General features: G+C 65.6%; 3 protein-coding genes across 3 annotated transcripts; all 3 read left to right on the forward strand.

The window, feature by feature from the left end:
- Positions 1 to 184: 184 nt before the first annotated feature.
- On the forward strand, positions 185 to 3,331 carry SCRT2 (scratch family transcriptional repressor 2). Its single transcript, XM_074157552.1, has 2 exons — positions 185 to 308; positions 2,625 to 3,331. The coding sequence occupies exons 1-2, from the start codon at positions 185 to 187 to the stop codon at positions 3,329 to 3,331; spliced, it is 831 nt and encodes a 276-aa protein (XP_074013653.1).
- A 3,271-nt stretch (positions 3,332 to 6,602) lies between these two features.
- SRXN1 (sulfiredoxin 1) lies at positions 6,603 to 8,224 on the forward strand. Its single transcript, XM_074157512.1, has 2 exons — positions 6,603 to 6,863; positions 7,003 to 8,224. The coding sequence occupies exons 1-2, from the start codon at positions 6,603 to 6,605 to the stop codon at positions 7,201 to 7,203; spliced, it is 462 nt and encodes a 153-aa protein (XP_074013613.1). The 3' UTR covers positions 7,204 to 8,224.
- Positions 8,225 to 14,210: 5,986 nt separating this feature from the next.
- On the forward strand, positions 14,211 to 17,198 carry TCF15 (transcription factor 15). Its single transcript, XM_074157358.1, has 2 exons — positions 14,211 to 14,800; positions 16,752 to 17,198. Exons 1-2 carry the CDS (start codon positions 14,324 to 14,326, stop codon positions 16,824 to 16,826), a joined length of 552 nt encoding a protein of 183 aa, XP_074013459.1. The 5' UTR covers positions 14,211 to 14,323; the 3' UTR covers positions 16,827 to 17,198.
- Positions 17,199 to 21,141: the final 3,943 nt, after the last annotated feature.

Below are 21,141 nucleotides of genomic sequence, written 5' to 3' on the forward strand. Positions count from 1 at the left end.
GCTGCCTGCCTGCCTCCCCGCCCCTCGCACTCGGCTCCCCGCTCCTCGCCGCCCGCACAGCCGGGGCCGGAGCGCCGGGAGCAGCGCGGGGCCGGGGCGGGGCGGGGCGGGGGCCGGTGGCGGGGCCGGTGGCGGTGCCGGTACCGGAGCTGTCCAGTGCTGAGGGCGCCGGCCCGGCCCCGCCATGCCCCGCTCCTTCCTGGTGAAGAAGCTGAAGGCGGAGGCTTTCCCGGCCACCGGGGCCCCCGCGCCCCCCTACGCCCCCCTGGAACCCCCCTACGCTCTGCCCGGCCCCGCCGCCGGCGATGGTGAGTGCGGGGCCGGGGGCTCCGGGGGGGCGGGGGGGAGGGGGGGGGGGCTCCGCCGCTATTGTGTGTGTGCGCCCGGCGGGGCACCGGGAGAGACCGGGGAGGGGGACGACGGGGGACGCGGGGCAGGACGGGGCAGGGGTCCCGCAGCCGGGCGTCGTGCGGAGGGTGCAGCGGGGGAGGGTGGGGGGTCATCCCTCCGAGCCTTGTCCCCAGCTCCGGGGCCACCGGCCCCTGACGAAGTTGGTCCTTGGGGAAACGTCCCCTGCGTGACAGCGGCAGCCCCCGTGGGCAGCCCACTCTGTCCCAGCCCCGCTCCCCCCACCCCCGGGGTGCAGTGAGGCCAGCTCCTTCCCACGACAAGTTTTGGGGAGGGGGCACGAAGCAGCCAGGCTGTGGGGGCAGGCGGAGGGGCGGCAGGGGGAGCGGGAGCCTCGCCGTGCCTGCGGGTTTCATTGTTCGCAGCGGTGCCCCGAGCCCCCCCGGGAGTGCAGCGGGGGCTGTCTGCTCCCCGGGACAGAGGGAGTAGGCGGGGGGAGGCCCTCTCCCCACAATACAGGGAGAGGTGGGAAGAGCTGGGTTGGGGGGTGGCTGGGGTCCCTGGAGCCCCATCCTGCCAGGGGACACCGGGGCGGAATCTGGGAGTCACCTGGGCTTCGGCAAAGACCCCCCCAGAGACCTGCCATGGACGAGGGGGCTGGAGGTGGTGCGGGGCGAGGGGTGTCTGTCCCAGGCCGTGGGCTGGCAGGTCGTGGCTGCTTGGAGACCAGGAGGCTGAGCTGGGTGCGGAGATGAGCCTGATCCAGCCACGCACAAGCCAAAATTGCCCGATCGCTGCGTTGCTTGTGTCCCCCCCCTTTCCTACAGCTCACTGCTCACTGCTCCCTAGCATTTGGTGGGCTTTCTTTGCTGGGAGCAGGGGTACGAGGCCCAGGGGATCCTCTGCTTCCCCCAACCATCAAGAGCCAAGAGCTGGTGGGGGAGGGATGTGCTGCAGCTGGGCAGAAGCTGCCGACGCTGCTCTCCTGGAAATAACCTTGCTGCATGCTCGGAGGCAGCGTGAGAAATTGCTGAGCAGAGCGCTTTCTGCACAGCCCGCGCGACCGCGCTGTCAGCACGGTGCAGGGGGGCGGGGGGGCCAAGCTCTGCCCCCACCACACAGCCCCCTCCCCACTGCAGGCAGCCCCAGCCTCCACGGGACAATGGGCAGCCTCAGCTCGCCCTAGGCAGGGGGTGCCATGGGAGGGGGGAATCCTGCGTTTAGGGGATGCTCAGCCGCAGCTGGGGTGTCCACGCTGCCCCACTGGCATGCATGGGTCAGACTGGCTGTGCACTGACCCTGGGCCCCTGACAGCCCCCCACTGTCACCAACAGCAGGGACGTGTCCTCTGAAGCAGCTGGCAAGGACCAATGTGCACGAGGCAGGACACCACTGGGACCAATTTGGGGGACCTGAGGTGGCAGCATGTCCCACAGGGTTGCTGGGCTGGCAAATAGAGGTGACCTGCTCCTCCCACAGTGACCTTCCCGTGGCGGCACAGAGGGGGCAGGGATGCCCACATGGCACCGACTCTGCCATGGGTCAGGAGTCCCTCACCCATAGCCAGGCCATGAGCAGACCTGCACCAATGTCACATGGGGGTGACACTACTGGAGTGGTACCCGAGCCCCGCTCTGAACCTGGGGGGGCTGTGGGTCCCTCTCTGTCGCGGGACCCCAGGGCCCTGGTGCTGCTGGCCTCCAGGTGCTGCTCAATTCCTGAGGAATAACCCCTGCGGGGCACAGGATGGAGATGGGGGGCTTTTCCCAGCCCCTTTGCTGGGGAAGGGAGACCCGGGACAGCCTTGTCCCCTTGCCCCGGCTGCCCCAAGTTTCGAGAGGCGAGGAGGTGGACGGAGCAGAGCTCATTACCAGCGCCTGCCCTGGTGAACAATGAGGTTCCCAGCACCGACAGCTGTCTGGCGGCTAATGGCCCCCGGGGGCTGCCTGCAGCCGGGGCAGTGGGGCGGCACCCAGGCAGGCGCAGCTGGACATCCCACAGCCCCATCCCCAGCTCCCACCCAGGGCAGCCCCACAGGATGGGACCCATCCTGCCAGCAGATGAGGACAGGAGCCAGGACAGACTTGGCCCTTGTGCAGACAAGGCAGCACTGAATCTCAGGGACAGCCACCCAGGTCAGAGTGGGGACAGGGACCAGTGTGGGGGTGACAGCCCCGGTTCTGCACCCGCAGTGGGCATTTTTGTCTCGTGGCTTTCCCCCATCCCTGGTGGGGCTGGCCCAGAGGGATGGTGACCCCGCTGTGTCGTCCCCACAGGGTACCTTCAGCACTGCTTGGCACCCGCCGGCTACGACACCGACAAGAAGCAGGGTCTGCCGCCGCCACCACCGGACCCAGCCTACGCACCCAGCCACGAGGAGTACAGTGACCCCGAGAGCCCCCAGTCCAGCTTTTCCGCCCGCTACTTCAACGGGGAGGCAGCGGTGACGGACAGCTACTCCATGGACGCCTTCTTCATCACAGACGGGCGGTCGCGCCGGCGCAGCGAGAGCCAGCGCCGCGGCAGCCACCGTCACTCCTGTCCCGAGTGCGGCAAGACCTACGCCACCTCCTCCAACCTCAGCCGGCACAAGCAGACCCACCGCAGCCTGGACAGCAAGATGGCGAGGAAATGCCCCACCTGCGGCAAGGCTTACGTCTCCATGCCCGCCCTGGCCATGCACGTCCTCACCCACAACCTCAAGCACAAGTGCGACGTGTGCGGCAAAGCCTTCAGCCGGCCCTGGCTGCTGCAGGGCCACATGCGGTCGCACACCGGGGAGAAGCCCTTCGGCTGCTCCCACTGCGGGAAAGCTTTCGCCGACCGCTCCAACCTGCGCGCCCACATGCAGACCCACTCCGCCTTCAAGCACTACAAGTGCAAGCAGTGCGAGAAGACCTTCGCTCTCAAGTCGTACCTCAACAAGCACTACGAGTCCGCCTGCTTCAAGGGCTCCGAACACAGCTGTGCAATAGGGAACTAGCCCGCCAGCCCCCTGTGGCGCATCCCCACCCCTGTCCCCATCCCCATCCCTGTCCCCATCGCCGTCCCTATTGCCGTCACTGTCCCCATTCCCATCCCCATCTCTGTTGCCATTCCTGTCCCCATTCCCATCCCTGTCCCCATCACCATTCCCATCCCTATTGCCATCCCTGTCCCCATCCCTGTCCTGGTCCCCGCGCCAGCTCTCCTGCAGCTGCAGCCGGCCGGTTTGTGGCTGGGCCGTGGCTGGAGGACAAATCCCCGCAGACTCACTCCCCACCTTGGACAAGGGTACCCCAGCGCTCCCTGGGAAGGGCTGGATTCAGCCGGGCCTGCCACAGGACCCGGTTCCTTGCCCACAGGTCCCTGAGCCCCCCCGCAGCCAGGCAGGTCTCTCTGCGGGGGACTCACACGGGGACCTCTTCCAGACCCAGGAGAGACTTTCCTCCCCCACCTTGTGACATTCACCTCTATTTATTTAATTTATTACTATTATTTATTTAGAGCTGCTGCTTCTCCTCCCGGGGGATCTTGGGAGAGAAAAGACACTTTTCTGCTCCCCCCAGGAGCAAATCCTCACCTTGACCCTAACGCTGATGGGACCATGGGCTGGTGCTACTGACAGCTCAGCAGGACTGACGGACGGTGCAGCTGATGGGAGGGCAGGGCTGTCAGTCGCCCTTGGAGGCTGGGGTCCTTGCAGCCCACCACCCGGGCCTTGGGGCACCCTGATGCCCCCCTGCCCGGCATGGTCCCATGGGACATGGCCCCATGGCATGGTGCTCACCCTGGCACTGCGGCTCCACAGCCCTGGAGTCAGGGGAAGAGTGAGGGCCTTCCAGCAGAGACCCATGGGACATGTCCCCTGACAGCTCCCGGCTCTGCCAGGCACAACTGCCATGGTGATGGGATGGGGAACAGCCCCCCTGGGCAGGTGCTGCCCCCCTCACCATGCAAATGGCCATGCTGGCAGCTGGGCTGGAGACCCAGCCCTGGGGCAGCACCAAAACCCCAGCCGCCCCCCACGCACCCCCAGCCTCTGCCCAGCCCCCTCCCCAGCCAGATCCCGGCCCCTTCTCCATCGCCCCTTGCCTGCGCTCAGGATGAGGGGGGTCAGTGTAGCCGTAGAGTTTGGGTGAGTCTATTTAAATGTTCTTATTTATATTATTTATAACTTATGCTCTTCACTATTTATTTGCCAAGACTGGCAGGGCCGTGCCAGTGCCGGCTTGCAGGAGGAGGTGGCAGAGCTGCAGCAGAGCCACCGTGCCCAGGACACAGTCACAGTGACACAGACGGGGACAGGACCCCGAGAGCGGACCATGCAGCTGGCACGGAGGCAGGAGGGGACAAGATGGCCCAGCAGCCCGGGCTCCGCGCCCTGCAAGCCTCCCCCAAAGGCAAAGCCCTTCTCCTTCATCTTCCTCGCTGTCACAGGCTCCTGCTCTGCTCCCTGCCCCACGCCAGCCCGGTGGGGACAAACCAGCCATTCTATGCAACCTCCCAGCGGAGCATCCCCGCACCGGCCCCGGTGCGAGCGCCGTGCGCACGGCATCCCGGAGCGGGGCCCGACCCACGCCTCCGCTTCCTACCTCGGGCCGCGAGCTGCCACGGCCCCATCACCCCCGTGCCGGTCCCTGACACCGTCGAAGTTCAGCCCGGCACCCTGAGGGGCCGCGTTCGCGTACCCCCACACTGTCTTCCTGCGCCGTCTTCCTCCTTGCACCGTCTTCCTCCCGCCACCTCGGTGCCTGCATTGCCACGGCCGCGGCTCGCGGGCTCAACGCCTCCCGGGGACATCCTTGTCACGGTCCTCGCTGCCCTGGCATGATGGTCACGCACCCGCATCCTACGCCAGGGGAAGAGCATCACCCCCGCCACGCAGGCACCCCACCAGCGAGGACGCAGCGGTTCAGGCTTTTCCTGCGATGTCGGCGCCTTTCCGCGGCAGCACCGTGTCCCTTGGCCGGGCAGGCACGGAGCGCCGAGCCTCTGCCCCTGTCTATACTGTAAATAGCAGATACTACAGCAATAATTTTCCGTGCATGATAGATTTTTTTCTGCCAGGTTTTGTACTCGCCAGCCCCCAGTAAGACAAGTCTACTGAGAACCGGCCGCCCGCAGTATTACTTGTAATGCAATTCAGGGATATAAAAGGGATTTCTGCCACTAACTGTGTGTCTCGAGGGATTTGTACAGGCTGTGGCGGGTGGTGGCACATGAGCTGCTGGCTTGCCCTTCCCTCAGTGCCCTGTGCCCATACCCAAGGGCAGCTCTGGGCAGGAGCATTGTGGAGAAAATGTCTTCCCCAAAACTCCCCCGCTCCTGCCTCCTCTGCTGCCCCACACCCCTCTCATTGCCTCCCTTCCCCACAGATATGTGCCAAAGGGGGAGGAGGGCAAATTATTTTTGTCCTCCAGCTCATCAGCAAAAGTCCTCACTGAACCCTGCGCTCCCGGTGACATCGGTGCTGCCCCACAGGCGAGAGCACAGTAATTCAGCTACAAAATCATCACCAGATTTATCCTGCAAAATACTCACCCCGGAGCCTCCCAACCCCATCCCCAACTGACTGTCACTGGTCCTCTCACGGGGCAGTGAGTCACCCAGCTTATTTCTGAGTCAGCACTGGGGCTGGGGACCCTCTCTCTCCCCCCGGGGAGCCAGGGCAAGGGGGCTGGGAGCAGCTGTCTGCCAGTGCCATGGCCCCACAACGAATCCAGGCTTCCCCAGTTCCGGCAGCCGGTGGGGCAGGAGACCCAGTTCTCCCTGGGAACCTCTCCACCATTTGGGACACTGGTCTGGAGAAATGACCTAGAAAGATTGGGGGCTGGAGCACCTCAGTGTCTGCCTGGCCATAGGGCATCCTTCCTTTGCTGCTATGCTCTGGTGCTGTTTCATGCCACCTCTTTCTCGCCAAGGACCTGGCACAGACAGGCAGGTGAGGGGCACATCCCAGCTCCCAGCTGAGATGCCACAGGCTGATCCTTACTGCCCTGGCAGGGCCAGGTGGGAGCAGAAACCCCCGGGCAACCCCAGGATGGGGAACCCCATCACATCGAGCAGCCTTGGCGGGGGGGGCTCAGGCACTGTGTGCCAAGGGGTGCCCTGCTCAGACAGGGAGCCGAGGGCAGCCCCGACCGCAGCCCGGCCGGGGCGAGGAGGAGCAGGCGACAGGCCAGCCGGCATTGGCACCCATCCCAGCAGCAAGGCCCTGCCTCTCCTGCCCCTTCACTGTGACTCTGCAAAACGGTGGGGCGGTGGCGGTGACGATGGCGATGGCCGGGCCGGGAGGAAGCAGAGGGGCCCGGCTGGGTGCTGCGCTGTTTGGGGCGGAGCGGCGGGCTCAGTCGGCTGGGCAGGAGGAAGGACGAGGCCAGCTCCCAGTAGCAGCCATGGCGGAGGACGGGGACCGGAGCATCCACACGCAGCACATCTCGGCCGTGCACAATGTGCCCATGCGTGTCCTCATCCGGCCCATCCCCGCGGAGCTGGAGCCGGGCAAGGTGCAGAGCCTGATGGAGACCCTGCAGGTGAGCACCACCCCTATCCCCCCAGGGTGTTGGGGGCACTGACATCTGCCACCCCGGGGGGCACTGCTGGGGGAAGCTCGCAGCACTGGGACATGCCGGGGGGTATGTTTCTCTCAGGGATCTTTCCTTTTACCAGGAGGATCCCGAGCGGGTGCCCCCCATCGACGTGCTCTGGATCAAGGGCAGCCAGGGCGGGGATTACTTCTACTCCTTCGGGGGCTGCCACCGCTTCGCCGCCCACCGGGCGCTCAACCGGGAGACCATCCCTGCCAAAATCATCCCGTCCACCCTCAGCGACCTCCGCACCTACCTGGGCTCCTCCACACCCCACCTGCGCTAGCCCGGTGCCCCGTGGGCTGAGCTGGGCCTGATCCTGGGTCTCCGTGAGCCTCCGGTGGGGTCGTGGTCGTTCCGGTCCTGGGGGGGGGGGGGGGTGTCCCCGTGGGGTTGGGGTTCTCCCCCCCCGCCCCGCCGCTCCAGCCGGGATGGGATCAGAGTCTCGCTGGCAGCGGGAGGCGCCCGGGGCGGTGCGGCGCGGCGGGGACGCCAGGTGGCGCTATTGTGCCGCGCTGCACCGCCCCGAGCGACAGCGGGGACCGGGAGGGGACGGAGCGGGGTGAACCGGGACCCGACGGGACGGACCGGGAGGGGAGGGGAGAGGACGGGATGGGATGGGACGAACCCGGACAGGACGAACGGGGACGGGCCAGGACGGGCTAAACCGGGGCACGGTTCAACCGGGACGGGCTGAACCGGGAGGGGATGGGCTCAACCGGGGCACAGCTCAACCGGGGCACAGCTGAACAGGAACGGGCTGAACCGGGACTTGAGGGGCTCAACCGGCTCACAGCTCAACCGGGACGGGCTGAACCGGGACGGGATGGGCTCAACCGGGGCACAGCTCAACCAGGGCACAGCTCAACCGGAACGAGCTGAACGGGGATTTGAGGGGTTGAAGTGGGGCACGACTCAACCGGGACAGACTGATCCGGGACGGGACAGGCTGAACCGGGGCACAGTTCAGCCAGGACTGGCTGAATTGGGACGGGCTGAAGCGGGGCACACTGGAACTGGGCCAGGTCATCTGGGCACAGCCAAACCGGGAAGGGATACAGGCAAACCGGGACGCATCCGAATCAGGACTCATCCAAATCGGGACACAGCCATACCAGGAGGAGGCATGGCTGAACCAGGCACGGCCAGTTCACCCTCTGCCTGGATTGGGAGCACCCTGGGCTGTGTCGGCCCTGAAACTGTCTGCCCCCATCCCTGGACACATCCCACAGTCCCCTTCTCTGTGGAGGATGTCTCTGGAATGGGACGCTCACTGCTGTACCTGGAATAAAGTCAATGAAACCCCCGTGGCTATGGAACCTGGTACTGGGAGATGCTGGGGTCAGGAGTAGGCATGCAGTGGCACAGCATGGCATGGCATGGCGGCCTGGCGCCTGCGAGAGCAGGTGGCTGTGGGCACACGGGACAGATGCTGTGTCAGGGGATGGATGCTCTGCAAAAGGACAGATGCTTTGCTGGGGGATGGATGCTCTGCCAGGGAATGGATGGTCTGAGAGGGGATGATGCTCTGAGGGGGGGACTCATGCTTTGCAGGGGGATGGAGGGTCTCTGAGGGGATGGATGCTGTGCTGGGGATGGATTCTCTGCCAGACCACACTGCCATGCAGATGAAGTCAGAGTCAGCTCTGGCCTGGTTGTGGGAGCACATGCAGGCTGGGATGCTGTCATTTCTGCAAACGCCACATCTTCACCCCATGTGCAGGCTGGAAAAACCACCCGGAGCATCCCCTGGGTGTCTCGGCATCCCTTCTGAGCCGGGAAGCTCAGTCCAGAGAGGGGAAAGGCCACTGACTCACCCCACCGTGCTGTGAGTCAGCAGTAGGACTGGGACAGGAACCACGGCTGGACACTTCTGTCCTCTCTCTGCCCCCTCAGCCATGCTCCTCCCCAGACAGATCCTGTCCTCCTGGGGCAGAAACAAGCTGGGAAGAGGGGTTGGGAGCAGGGCATGGCCTGCCCTGGGCAGCAGCTCTTCAAGGCAGCGTGCAGGGTGGGAGTTGGCAGCACTGCCCACTGGATGGGGCACGCTTTGCCATTGCCTGCCAGCATGGTGTTTCCGCAGGAGCCACTGGGGAGGAAAAGCAGGGTGGGCTGGGGGCTGCTGTGCCAGAGCCTCCCTTTGGCCTCCCTCTGGCCTCCCTCCTTCCTTGCCTCCATGAAGGAAGGGGCCGGAGGGAGACTCCGGCGCAGCAGAGCTGCATGTGCCGCATCAAAGCCACTCTCCGCCGGGAGGAAGCCCTGCAAGCGTTCACGGAGAGAGCAGCCCTGGCCCGCGGCTCCCTGATGGGCCATAAATTTCTCGGAAGAATTGTGGCGTGCTAAAAAGTTTCCTCTTGTTAGAGAGCAGGGCAGGGGGAAGGGAGGAGGTGGCAGCTCTTGTGGCAGCACGGGACATCCCCCTGAAATGGGTGCCCCATGGCAGGGACTGGTTTTTGCCCAGGTCTTGGGTTGTGCCCTCCAGTGCTGGCCATCTCCCATGAGCTTTGCTCACCCCTGTCTCCCCGGGTTTGTGCCCCTTACAAAGGGAGCTGGGTGTGAGGCAGCTCAGGAGAGCTGGGACCACACGAGTGGGGATGAAGTGAGGCTGCCTGGACCCTCCAATCCCCTCTCCCTTGTGCCTGCACCCTGTGGGGGCTTCTTCCAGCTGGGAGACCTACTGCAGGGTCCACTCTTCAGGCTTCTCATCCCCTGCAAAGCTGTGTCAGGCCAGCCCTGCCAGCCCTGCAGGTGCCCCGGAACCAGTGTCATGGGGCTTGGTAGCACCGGCACATCCCCAGGGCTGGCACAGTGTGAGCTGACCCCCAGCCCGTGCTGCTGGCGCCGCAAACCCCTGTCTGGCACAGGAGCAGGTCTCACCAAAGCTGGCAATATCTGTATCAGCTCTGTCTGTCCGTCCCTCCATCCCTCCACCTGTCCCCCTTCCCTCTGCCTGACCCGCAGGGTCTCCGGTGTCGCCAGCTGACAGCCGATCCCGGCTGCCTCCAATCCATTCGTTCCAGGGCAGGAACAAAGGCGCTTTGTGGGCTCCCCCCGGCCCAGGCTGGGTAGGAGGGGGGGGTCCCAGCTCCGGAACTGGGACAGACTTCCCCGTGCGACAGGCGTGTAATGCCTTCCAGACCAGCAGCCCTAGCCTGCAGGTACAGCCCAGCGGGAGGAGGGGGCCTGGGGCTCCCCACACTGCCCCAGGGACCCACTGGGACACCCTGCCACAGCCCTGACCCCAGCGCTGCTCTCATGGGGAAACACTCCTGCTCCCCAAAAGGTTTCACAACACCCCATCCCCTTGAGCCTGTTTCGCTGTTCCTTCCCACCCAAAAGGGTTCCAGGGTGCGTTCCTCGAGCTTGTCCGTGACAGGGCAGTTCTGCAGGACTGACCTGAACTGCCCCAAAATTGGGGACCTGTGGGCAGAGAGGCCAATCCTGGCCATTCCCGTGTGCTGGGGGGCTGACTGGGGGCTGTGGGTGAGCAGGTCCAGGCAGCACCCTGGGGGTCTCAGTGGGATGGGACGAGACAGGACGGGATGGGATGGGATGGGATATGATGGGATATGATGGGATGGGTCGGGTCAGTTTGGTGTTGCTTCACCAGGGCCCAGCAGGGTCAGGCCCAGCATCCTGGTAGCCACATGTGCCGGCATTGCCGCGGGTCTGGAATCCATTTGCCTCGCTGGCAGCAGTGTTTTCCCAGCAGGGCCGAAGTGGCCCCGTGGGGCTGGGGGCAGCCCTGGCCCCCTGGCCCATCTGCTCCCTGTTTATTTTCTTACACTTAAGTATCACCTCGCAGATAAACACTCCCCGGAGCGGGGGGCAGGGGGCATTTCCCCACCAGCAGAGGCAGGACCCAGCCCTCGGGGCACCCAGCACCCCAACCCCAGGGATGCCCCCCCCCCCCTACACCAGCCAGCCTGCAGGTTGGGCTGGGGCCATGGCTGTGATACCATGTTCAGGCCATGTCCCCTCCATGCCACGTGTCCCATGCAGGGTCCCATCCTCCCCCTGCCCACCATGCATGCCCAAAACACCATCTGGTGCTGCCCAGGGCTGTGCAGCGTGGCACTGCTGTGCTGGGATGGTAGCCCTTGGCCCACTGGTCAGTTTGTTTGGCTGGATCATCTGGGAGAGCCGTGATGCCAAACACAACCGTGTCCTGGCACCCGCTCAAGTCGGCCACACGACACAGAGACCGGCAGGAGGTTTGCGATGCCGCGGCCCCCAGCTGCGCCTTGTGCCGCCCGGCTGAGTCAGACCCGAGGTGCTGAGGGCCAGGGGGGGATGCTGAGGCACGGGGACGCACGTCCTGTCCCGCGCACCCGCCGGGCAGCACAGGAAAACCCGGCTGCTGCCGCGCGTCCTCCCATCCCAGCGGCAGCAGCATCCGCAGGCAGCTGCCAGCTGGACAGGCAGCACTCGCTGCTTCCCGTGGCTCCCGTTGCTCTCCTGGCCAGAACTGATGGCTCCTTCTGTCTGTCTGTCCCCCCCCTGCAGGACCTGGCAGGGCAGTGGTCACACACACACACGTGTGCCAACCTGGGGAGGTCTCTGCAGCAGGAGGTGGTGGCAGTTGGGGTCTATATGGCTGTGCACATGCAGACCTGCTGCACACACATGTGTGCACATGTACATACTCACACACGTGCAACTGCCTACACACGTGCACACATACACCCATACTCACATATATCCATGCACACACATGTATGGATATGCGCATCCATGCACACATGCCCACGCATACATGTGTACAGATGCACAGCCACGCCAACACATGCAGATCCGTGCACACACCTTCATGCACATGCATGCACACGTATGCACTGTCCCCCGCCCCACACCAAGCTATCTCCAAAGCCTGCTGCTCCTTCCCTGCCCATGTCCCCAAGTGCCCTGTCCTCCACCACAGCAGCGCAGGCCACCATCACCCCACGCGTGGCCATGCCCCCCAAGAAACACCCCAGGGGCAGCTCAGCTGGGCCCCGAGGCCCGGGCTCTCCCCCCCCGCCCCCCATAGCCCATCCCTGTCAGCTGGTGGCCATGTGTGGGGCGGCCACAGCTGAGTACACAGCCCCTGCCATCAGTCTTGCTGCCTGTCAGGGCTGGGGGCTGCTGCGGCCCCCCAGCCACAGCCCAGCGGGACGCCAGGGCGAGAGCAGGGCGAGAGAAGGGGCTCCCCTCTCTGTGCAGGCACCTGCCTGCTGTGCCAAGGGCTTCCCCATCCCCACCCCTGCCCCGGCCACCTCTGCAGGGGAAGAAACAGCCCCCAGGCAGGGGCTGTTGCCAGGGCCAGGAGAGGGCTGGGGTCCCTTGCAGGGACTGATGCACAGCAAGGGGTGGCAGGGGACAGAACCAGCAAGGGATACGTCCCCATGACAGTGTGGACACCCAGCTCAGCCCTGCATGCCCCCAGACCCAGCGGGACCTCTGGCCCCTGCTATGGCCCTCTCCCCCCCCCCGCTGTGTGATTTACGGGCTCTGCGCAGGCAGACAAATGGCGAAGGAAAACAGGGTAGGGGGGGGTCCCGGCGGCAAGGGGCTGCCTGTGCCCTGCGGGGGGGGAGAGGGGCCGTTTGCTCACAGCTTGCTGGGCCAGGTGGGCAACAAATCAGTGCTGGTGCTGGTACCAGTGCCAGGGAGCACGGCTGCCCTTGCCACAGTCCCAGCAGTGACATGCAGTGACACACATGAGGCGAGCCCTGGGGAGACCCACCAGCCCAGAACGCACCTCACAAGCTCCGGTCCCACAGATACGGGTCTTTGGCCATGGGGCATAATGGGACATAATGCCACTCCATCCTGTTGCACCCAGACCCCCCCCACCAGCCACCTTGCTCTAGGGTTTGCAATGTGCCCACTGCATCCCGCAGTTGCCATCCCAGCCCCTGGCAAGACCCCAAGCTGGCACTTTTTGCCTCATTAGCTGGAGATTTCCCCTGGCATCACCCTCCGGCTGTGGGACTGCCAGCCAGATGGGGACTGCAGCTGGCATGGACCGTCACCTTGGCCACTGCCAGGCACTGGGGCCACATCCCCACCAGCCCCGGGACCATCCGCCGGGAGCCAGGTCCTGCCCTCTGTTTGCCTTTGCCGCTTGACCTGCCATGCCTGGATCATGGCCGAGCTGCTGACCTCTGCTCGGCCGTGGGCTGGGGAGGAAGGCAGGCAGGAAGCCTCCTGCCTGCTCGGCCCAGCTGGCCACCCCCCTGCCTGCTCTTGGGGGTGCCGGGCTCAGGGCCAGGGGGTGAAGGCAGAGCGGGACCACACAGCACTCCCTGGTGAGGAAGAGCAGGGGGTGGACATCACCTACGGTAGCGGGTGTCCAGGAAGGACTGGGAGCCAACCGCAGGCTGGGGGGCACCTCCAGCCCTCCCCAGGACACCGGTGGCTCCTGCTGCTCCCAGCTCAGCTCTCCTCTCACAGGAAAAGACTCCGTGTTTCCACTGCCGGCACACACCTTCCTCCTGAGCAGGAGGAAACGCTCCTGGCTGCCTGGCAGTGCTGCCTGCAACACTGCCCGTGCCCCTGACCATGTCTCCCTGTCCCCTCTTGAAGCGGGCAGACAGGGTGCCAGGCTCTGGGGACAGAGCAGCGAGGGTGAAGAACATCCCCGTGGGGGTGCCTGCCCTCACTGCTCCCTGCCGGCTCTGGGCATCCTCCTGGGTACAGACCCCATCCCAGGGGGCACGGTGGGGTGCGGGGAGCAGCACATCCCCTGGCTGGGCACTGGCATCCCATCTGATAAACGCCGCAGGGACCACACTGGTGCCACCCGGTCCCCAGGTACCTCCCCCATCCGGGGTCCTGCTCCCCGTCTTCACCCTGTGCTGCCCTGTGCAGGACCCGGGGCTGGCAGGGGACAGCCAGGCAGGGGACAGCCAGGCAGGGGCTGGGGACATGCTGCCCACGGGCTGGCACTGCATGTGGCATTGCACCGCAGGCGCTGGTGGCCGAGGGCTGCAGCACAGGGAGATGACCGTGCAGTGGCCCTGGCACTGTCTGCAGCAATACCAGAGTCCGGTACCACCATGGGCACAACCTGGAGCCCGGCCCCGGGTGCAAGGTGCCTGAGGCCAGGGCCAGCGTGCCGGAGCAGGGCCAGGCCTGTGGCCGGAGCCAGCGCTGGCTCCCGCGGGCTGGGGCGAGGACGCTGGCCGCTGGCCGGCGGCTCGGGGGGCCGGCTGGGGGTGGGCTCCGGCGCCAGCCCCTCCCCGGCCGTATAAATCCCAATTCCCCCCGCAGACAGCCATCCCAGCCCCGCTCGGCCGCTGGAGCAGAGCAGCAGCGGGAAGGCGTCCAGAGCCGGCCGTCACAGCCGTGCCGGCGGGGAAAGGCTCCCCGCAGCCTGGGGGGGTCCCCCCGGCAGGGCCGGGGGTACGGGCGGGTACCCCATCATGGCCTTCACCATGCTGCGTCCCGTGGCCGCCCGCGTGCTCTACCCTGATCTCAGCATCCTCTCGGAGGACGAGGAGAACCGGAGCGAGAGCGACACGTCGGACCAGTCGTTCGGCTGCTGCGAGGGCGCCGAGGCTCGCCGCAAGCTGCCGCGGAAACCAGGGCCGATGGTGATGGTGAAGCAGAGGCAGGCGGCCAACGCGCGGGAGCGGGACCGGACCCAGAGCGTCAACACGGCCTTCACCGCCCTGCGGACCCTCATCCCCACCGAGCCGGTGGATCGGAAGCTGTCCAAGATCGAGACCCTCCGCCTGGCCTCCAGCTACATCTCCCACCTGGCTAACGTCCTGCTGCTGGGCGAGGGCTGCGAAGACGGGCAGCCCTGCTTCAGTGCCATCTACGGGGCCAAGGGCGACCTGGACAGCAAGCAGCCCCGCAGCATCTGCACCTTCTGCCTCAGCAACCAGCGGAAAGGGGTGAGCGGGGTGGCGGGATGGGGGCAGCAGCCCCTACCCACGCTGAGTGGGGCTGGAGGGTTGGCATGTCCCCATGGGATGGAGGGCAGCAACCCCTACCCAGGCTGAGCAGGGCTGGAGGGTTGGGACATCCCCATGGGGTGGAGGGCAGTAGCCCCTGCCCAGGATGAGCAGGGCAGGAGGGTCGGCACGTCTCAGCGTGAACCGCAGGCTCTGCCTCCAGCCCCCGCTGGAGATTTTGGCTGCTCCCGGCCAAATCCTGCTCGTAGCCGCACGCCCACAGCTCCCGCTCGCGTCAGAGGGCCGGGCTGCTCCCCCACGTCCGTCCGGGACGGGAGGTCTCTGGGGGGTTAAACAGTCACCCCAGTGCTGGGGGCACTTGGCCGCCCCAGGGGCAGAATTCAGAGCTCCAAGGCTGACCCCGTCCCCTTTTCCCGACCCCACCAGCCCCTCTGGGTGCTGCGACAAGGCTGCCTCAGACAGCACCCTGACGTGATGGAGACAGACAGGGCACAGCGGACATGGGGAGACACAGGCAGGGGTCCCCGGCCCATGGCCCCACTCAGAGTCTGTTGGTGGTGCCGGCTCGGATCCCACCCAGGGCAGGGGGCTGACCTGGGCACCCCTGCCCTTCCCTGCCCTGCTCTGCCTGGCTGACACCCCCCCTGCATGCAGCTCAGGGGGTATCTTTCCCATGGTGACCCCATCCCGCTGCCCACACTGGGGTCCTGGGTGCCCCTGCCCTGGGATGGGCCATGCAGGATGTAGGGTGATGGGCCGGCAGTTTCCCAGCCCTATGGATACCCCTAGGCAGGGCTGTGGGCAGGGGCTGCCGGAGCCATCACCATCCCCCCGAGTCATCCCATGTGTGACCCCGAGCAGCGTGGCTACGGGACACACACCAGTCCTCAGGGCTCTTTCGGTTTCTGCTGCTCCATTTTTAATTGCTCCTCCTGCTCCCATCCTCCCCTCCCCTGCCTCGCTGGCCAGACTCTGCAGCCTCCCCAGCTCTCCCCAGGGGACCCTCAACCCCGGTGCTTGGCAGAGCTGTGCCCAGCTGGGACACTCCAGCTGGGGCTGAGCTGTGTCCCTGGGCTGCTCCCCAGGGCCAGAGCCAGGGGGCTGGCATGGTGCTGGACCCCCCAGGGGACCCTGAAGAGGCACCAGGGCCAGGAAGCTCCAGTGGTACCTGAGACCCTGGGGGCAACAGCAGGAGCTGGGCTGGGACCCAACTCTGCACCTCCCAGCTCTGAGTCTGGGCTGGAAAGGTGCTGTACTGGGCTGGAAATGGGCTGTACTGGGCCATGCTGAGCTGTGCTAGGCTGGAAATGGGTTGGGCTGGGCTGGAAATGTGTTGGGCTGGGCTGGAACTGGGCTGTGCTGGGCCATACTGGGTGGTGCTGGGCTGAGTTATGGGAGCAGTACTGGGCTCTGCTGAGCCGTGCTGGGTTATACTGGGCGGTACTGGGCTGAAGTTGTGCTGGGAGGTGGGGCTGAGCTTCCTCATCCCCTATGGGGCCATGGTTCTGCCCAGGGGCCTGGGTCTGTCTGGGGGGCCATGGGTCTGTCCAGGGCTGTGTGTCTGTCCTGGGGCTGTGGGTCTGCCCTGGGGTGGCAGGAGCCCTGCCCATGGGTCTGAGCATGGTGGCACTGAGCAGCCATGGGGACCATGTCCCTGCTGTTGCTGTGACATAGGGTGACACAGCCATGGATGGTCCCCCCACAGCAGCCACCCCACAGCTGCCTACCCAGCCACTCGCCAGGCACAACCCCATCTGTCTGTCCATCCTGGGCAGCTCTGAGCCACCCCAGGACCAGGGCACTGGTCATTTTGGAGCAGCTTGTCCATGTGGAGCTGGCGTGGGGCAGCAATGGACAGGAGCGGGGCACCCCCCGGCCAGGACACACACCCCCCCCCAGCGCCTGCATCTCTCCCCTCCTCTCTCCACAGGGTGGCCGGAGGGACCTTGGGGGCAACTGCCTGAAGGTTCGGGGGGTGACCCCCCTGCGAGTGTCACGGAGATGAGCCGGGATCCGGCAGCACCCGCCTGAGACAGCGGCAGAGCAGCACCCGCACACGCCAGCCCCAGAGACCAGAGCGGGGAGGGAGGGAGCTGCTTGCCCGAGGTGGTGGCAACCAAGCCCTGGGCCACAGACTGGGACAGCACCGACACTGGCCCCGGAGCCAGCAGCGGGACAGGAGGATGCTCCCGTGGCCGAGGCTCCCCGTGCGGGGCAGGACCGGGGAGGGGGGTCCCCGCACCCTGGGGCTGGACTGGAAGGGGCCCGTGTGCGGCCGGCGTTGAGGCGCTCCAGGGGGGGGGACGGTGTCACGGCCCCGCGGGCGCTGGTTGTGCACGTGCAGCCGCTTGGAAAATAAACCTTATTTTTCTGATGGGCCAGTGCCTGTCTGCCGCCCCAGTGTGGGACAAGATGGGGGGCACATGAGGTCCCCAAGATGGCCTCGACCCCCCCAAGCCCTGCGCCTGCGGCTGCTCTGCGCCGCTGGAGCCAGTGCGATCGTCCCGGCTCTCCCCATGGGTGCACTTGTGGGATATATGTGGGGCGAGACCCTTGGGCACATGCTGTCCCCACGTCCCCAGGCCGGGCTGACACCCTTGGCCCCAAAAGAACTATGGGAGCCCCAACGTGGTCTGCGCTGTGCCGTGCCGTGGGATGGGGACGGCACTGCCAGCCCCATGTCACAGCCATGAGTGCCCGGGTGGTGGGTCAGGGTTGGTGTCGCTGATTTGTGCCTTCCCCTCCGCCTGGTACATCATGACTCCCGCGACTGCCACCGCCACCATGACTGCCACCATCGCCACGACTGCCACCATCACCACGACTGCCACCAATACTACGACTGCCACTGGCACCATGATTGTCCGCTCCGCCGTGACAGCCATCACTTCCTTGACTGCCATCGCCACCACGGCGGCTGCCCAGGGCCATGCACGGCAGGGCTGCAGGCAGCAGAACCTGCATGGGGTCAGGTGGGGACACGAGGGGTTTCCCAGGCCAGGTCTCCCCCCGGGACCCTGCTCGGGGGGACAGGGCTGGGCTGGGTGGTGGGGACCGTTGAGCCTGGGAAAGGTGCCGTGCCGGGGCCGGCAGCTCCCAGGGGCCAGTGCATCCCACGGAGCAGAGGCAGCTGCAGATGGGGCAGCCGGGGGCTCCCGGGGCAGCCCCCTGAGGGCTGCGGGGCCAGACCTGCCCCATCTCCCCAGGATGCTGGAACCAGTAGAGAGCAGGGGGATCACCCTGGGGGTCCCACAAGAGCCTCCCCCAGCCTAGCCCAGGGAGGGGGCGAAGGCGGGAGCCCACCAGCACCTTTCGGCCCCCGGCTTGGCCGAGGCGAGCCTGCCCCGGGCTCCCTCCCCCCCGGGTTTGATTTATGGAGCTGACAGCGCGGTGCAGCTGTGAGAGCTGGTCCCAGGCAGGGACCGGGGTGGGTGGGAGAGGTTTGTTCTCAGCGTGGCTAATGTGTCCCAGACCCCAATAAACAGCCGTGAGATTCTCCAAACAGCCCAGGACACAGAATCCCTGCCCCCGGGTTTATCGGGGGGCAGGGGCAGCGGGGAGGGGGCTGAGCTCTGCAAACAGCCCGACCTGCAGATGAAAGGGCACCGGCTCCATGAAGCGGCGGCTCCAGAGCCCCCCAAGGGGCCAGTGAGGGCTGGTGGTCCACTGCGAGGGCAGTGGGGGCACAGCAGGTCCCAGCACTGAGTGCACAGGTCCCAGTGTGTCCCAGCCGCCACGTCATGGGTCCCAAGTGTGTCCCAGGGCTGAGCATGAGTGTCCCAGCATGTCCCAGTGCCAGCGACTAGGGCCTCAGCGAGCTCCAATATAAAGTCCATGGGCCCCAGTAAATCCCAGTGCAGGACCTTTGCACCCAGTACATCCCAGTGCCAGGGACTAGGGTGCTAGCAAGCCCCAGTGTAAAGGCCATGCATCCCAGTATGTCCCAGTGCAGGAACTGTGGAATCCAGCACGTCCCAATGCTGGAGCCACAGGTCCCAGCACATCCCAGTGCCAGAGATTAGGGCCCCAGCAAGCTGTGGTTCCGGTATGTCCCAGTGCAAGAGCTGTGCACCCCATATGTTCCAGTGCTGGGGCTATGGAATCCAGCACATCCCAGTGCTGGGGCTGCGCATCCCAGCATGTCCCAGTGCTAAGCCTGTGGGTCCCAGCACGTCCCAGTGCTAGGGACTAGGGCCCCAGTAAGCCCCAGTGTAACAGTCATGGGTCCCAGTCAAGTCCCAGTGCTGGGGCTGTGCACCCAGTATATCCCAGTGCTGGGGATGTGGATTCCAGCACGTCCCAGTGCTGGGGCTGTGCATCCCAACATGTTCCAGCACTGGGACCATGGGTTCCGGCTCATCCCAGTGCCAAGCCCACGGGTCCCGGCATCTCCCGGTGCCAAGCCTGCAGGTCCCAGTACATTCCATCCCCTCCCAGCACGGCGAGAGGGAAACGGTGACTCAGAGATGCCAGAGGCTGCTGAGCCAGTGGGAGCCAGGTACCCCTTTTCCCTGTGTGGGGTGATTGCTGTGGCCACCCCAGCCGATTGCCCGCGGATGCTCCCGGTTCCCCGGCAGCCACAGCCCCACGCCGAGCCCAGCCGCGCTGCCTCTCTCCCGCTCCCCTCCCATCCTCTCCCCTTCCTGCGCGCAGACACCCTTGGAAAGGCTCTTGGCCGCTTTCTCTGAGACAGGAAGGTGTCCCCGAGTCTCAGGAAGGAAAAACACTCAGTGCTGAACCCACAAAGACCGTCTCCGAGGGGCCGGGGCTGGAGAGGCTCCAGGCCTGACATCACCTGGGAACTGGAACCAGAACCGCAGCTGCACTCCGCGCCTGGTATTTTTTTCTTTAACTTGTGTTTTTAAACTTTCTTTTTATAGATTTTTTTTTTCCCCTTTCCCTTCTCCATTCCCCTCCCAAATATTTCAGCCTCTCCGCAGTTTAACCTTGCCGGGCCAGCGGGGCTGGAATGCAGCAGGGCTGCACCCGTGGCCGGAGCCTGGCGGTGCCGAAAGCCGCCGTGCTGGTGGGATGGTCGAGGCCAGGTCCAGCCAGGCAGGAGCTGCCAGAGCCAAGGGCAAGTGGGCAGAGGGCTCGGGCAGAGGCTTACTCCCTGGTGATAGGGGCCCAGGACCCCACAGCCCCTGGCATTGCTGTGCACCAGGGCCAGTGGAAAGGGACTCGTGGCCTCATGGGGACCTAGGAGGGTCCAGCCAGGGATGGGGGCGTGGGAAGATGGAGCTGCCACAGTGGAGGGGTCTGGCAGAGACTTCGGTTGGTGGGCAGCACTGCTTCTCTTGACCCATGGGGTCCCATGGGGTGTCCTGCCCCATGGGATGGGGCAGCGGGGTCAAGCCGTGTTTGAGCTTGAGCTGGAGCTTGAGCCTGAGCCTGATCCCATGCCTGATCCTGATCCTGTGCCAGCCAAGCAAGCAGAGCCAGCCAGGGATGTGGGACACAAAGGTAGGTTTCAGCCCCAGGGTCCAGTCATCCTCATGCTTTGTCCTCTGGTAACACCTATGGATGCTGCCCGGCCCTCACTGGACTCCTCCTGGAGCAGAGGCTCAGGACAAAGACCCCAACGTGTCCTACGCCGACACCGGAGCAAAGCTCAGCCACTCATTGCTCAGGGAATCCTCCCTGTTGCAGTGACCACAGTGACCGACAGAGCATCACAGGTCACCGTTTGCCCTGTCGGACCTGGGGTCAAAGGACTGTGAAGTGACCCGCAGGGTCTAGATGGCAGCAGGTGGGGACAGGGAGGCAGGGGGACAGGAGGACAGGGCTCTCCTGCCCAGGGCAGAGTATGGGAAAGGACCAGGGAGGGATGGACAGCCAGGGCTGAGATGGGATGGACACACCATGAACCACAGTGTGATGGGCACGCTGGGATGGGGTGGGATAGGATGGGCAGACCAGGTCTCAGTGTGATGGCCCCCAGATTGGGGTGCTGGGCAGTCCTTGCCCCTCCATGCCAGCAGACAGACCGTACTGACCCCACCAGCACCCTGCCAGGGTCCCTGTCGAAGGAACAGAGCAAAGGGTCTGCTTGAGTCCCCCAGGACACCCGCCAGCTCCTCGCCATCCTCTCTAACCCCTCTGTGGGCACCAGCGCTTCCAGGCACCCCTGGTGCCACCATCCAGCCGTGTCCCCCCATGCACCGGACCCCTCGGAGCTGCTCGCCCCGCCGGGACCTCGTGCTGGCCACGGTCCCCGGGGACGTGGGCCCTGTGGGCAGGGACAGGGTGTGAAGCCACGGCGCGGGGTGAACGCCAGGTTAATCTCCCGCTGGAGCTTCCCTCTGCAAACAATAAGACAA

The sequence above is a fragment of the Numenius arquata genome, chromosome 12 (assembly GCF_964106895.1).
Source record: "Numenius arquata chromosome 12, bNumArq3.hap1.1, whole genome shotgun sequence".
Lineage (NCBI taxonomy): Eukaryota > Metazoa > Chordata > Aves > Charadriiformes > Scolopacidae > Numenius > Numenius arquata.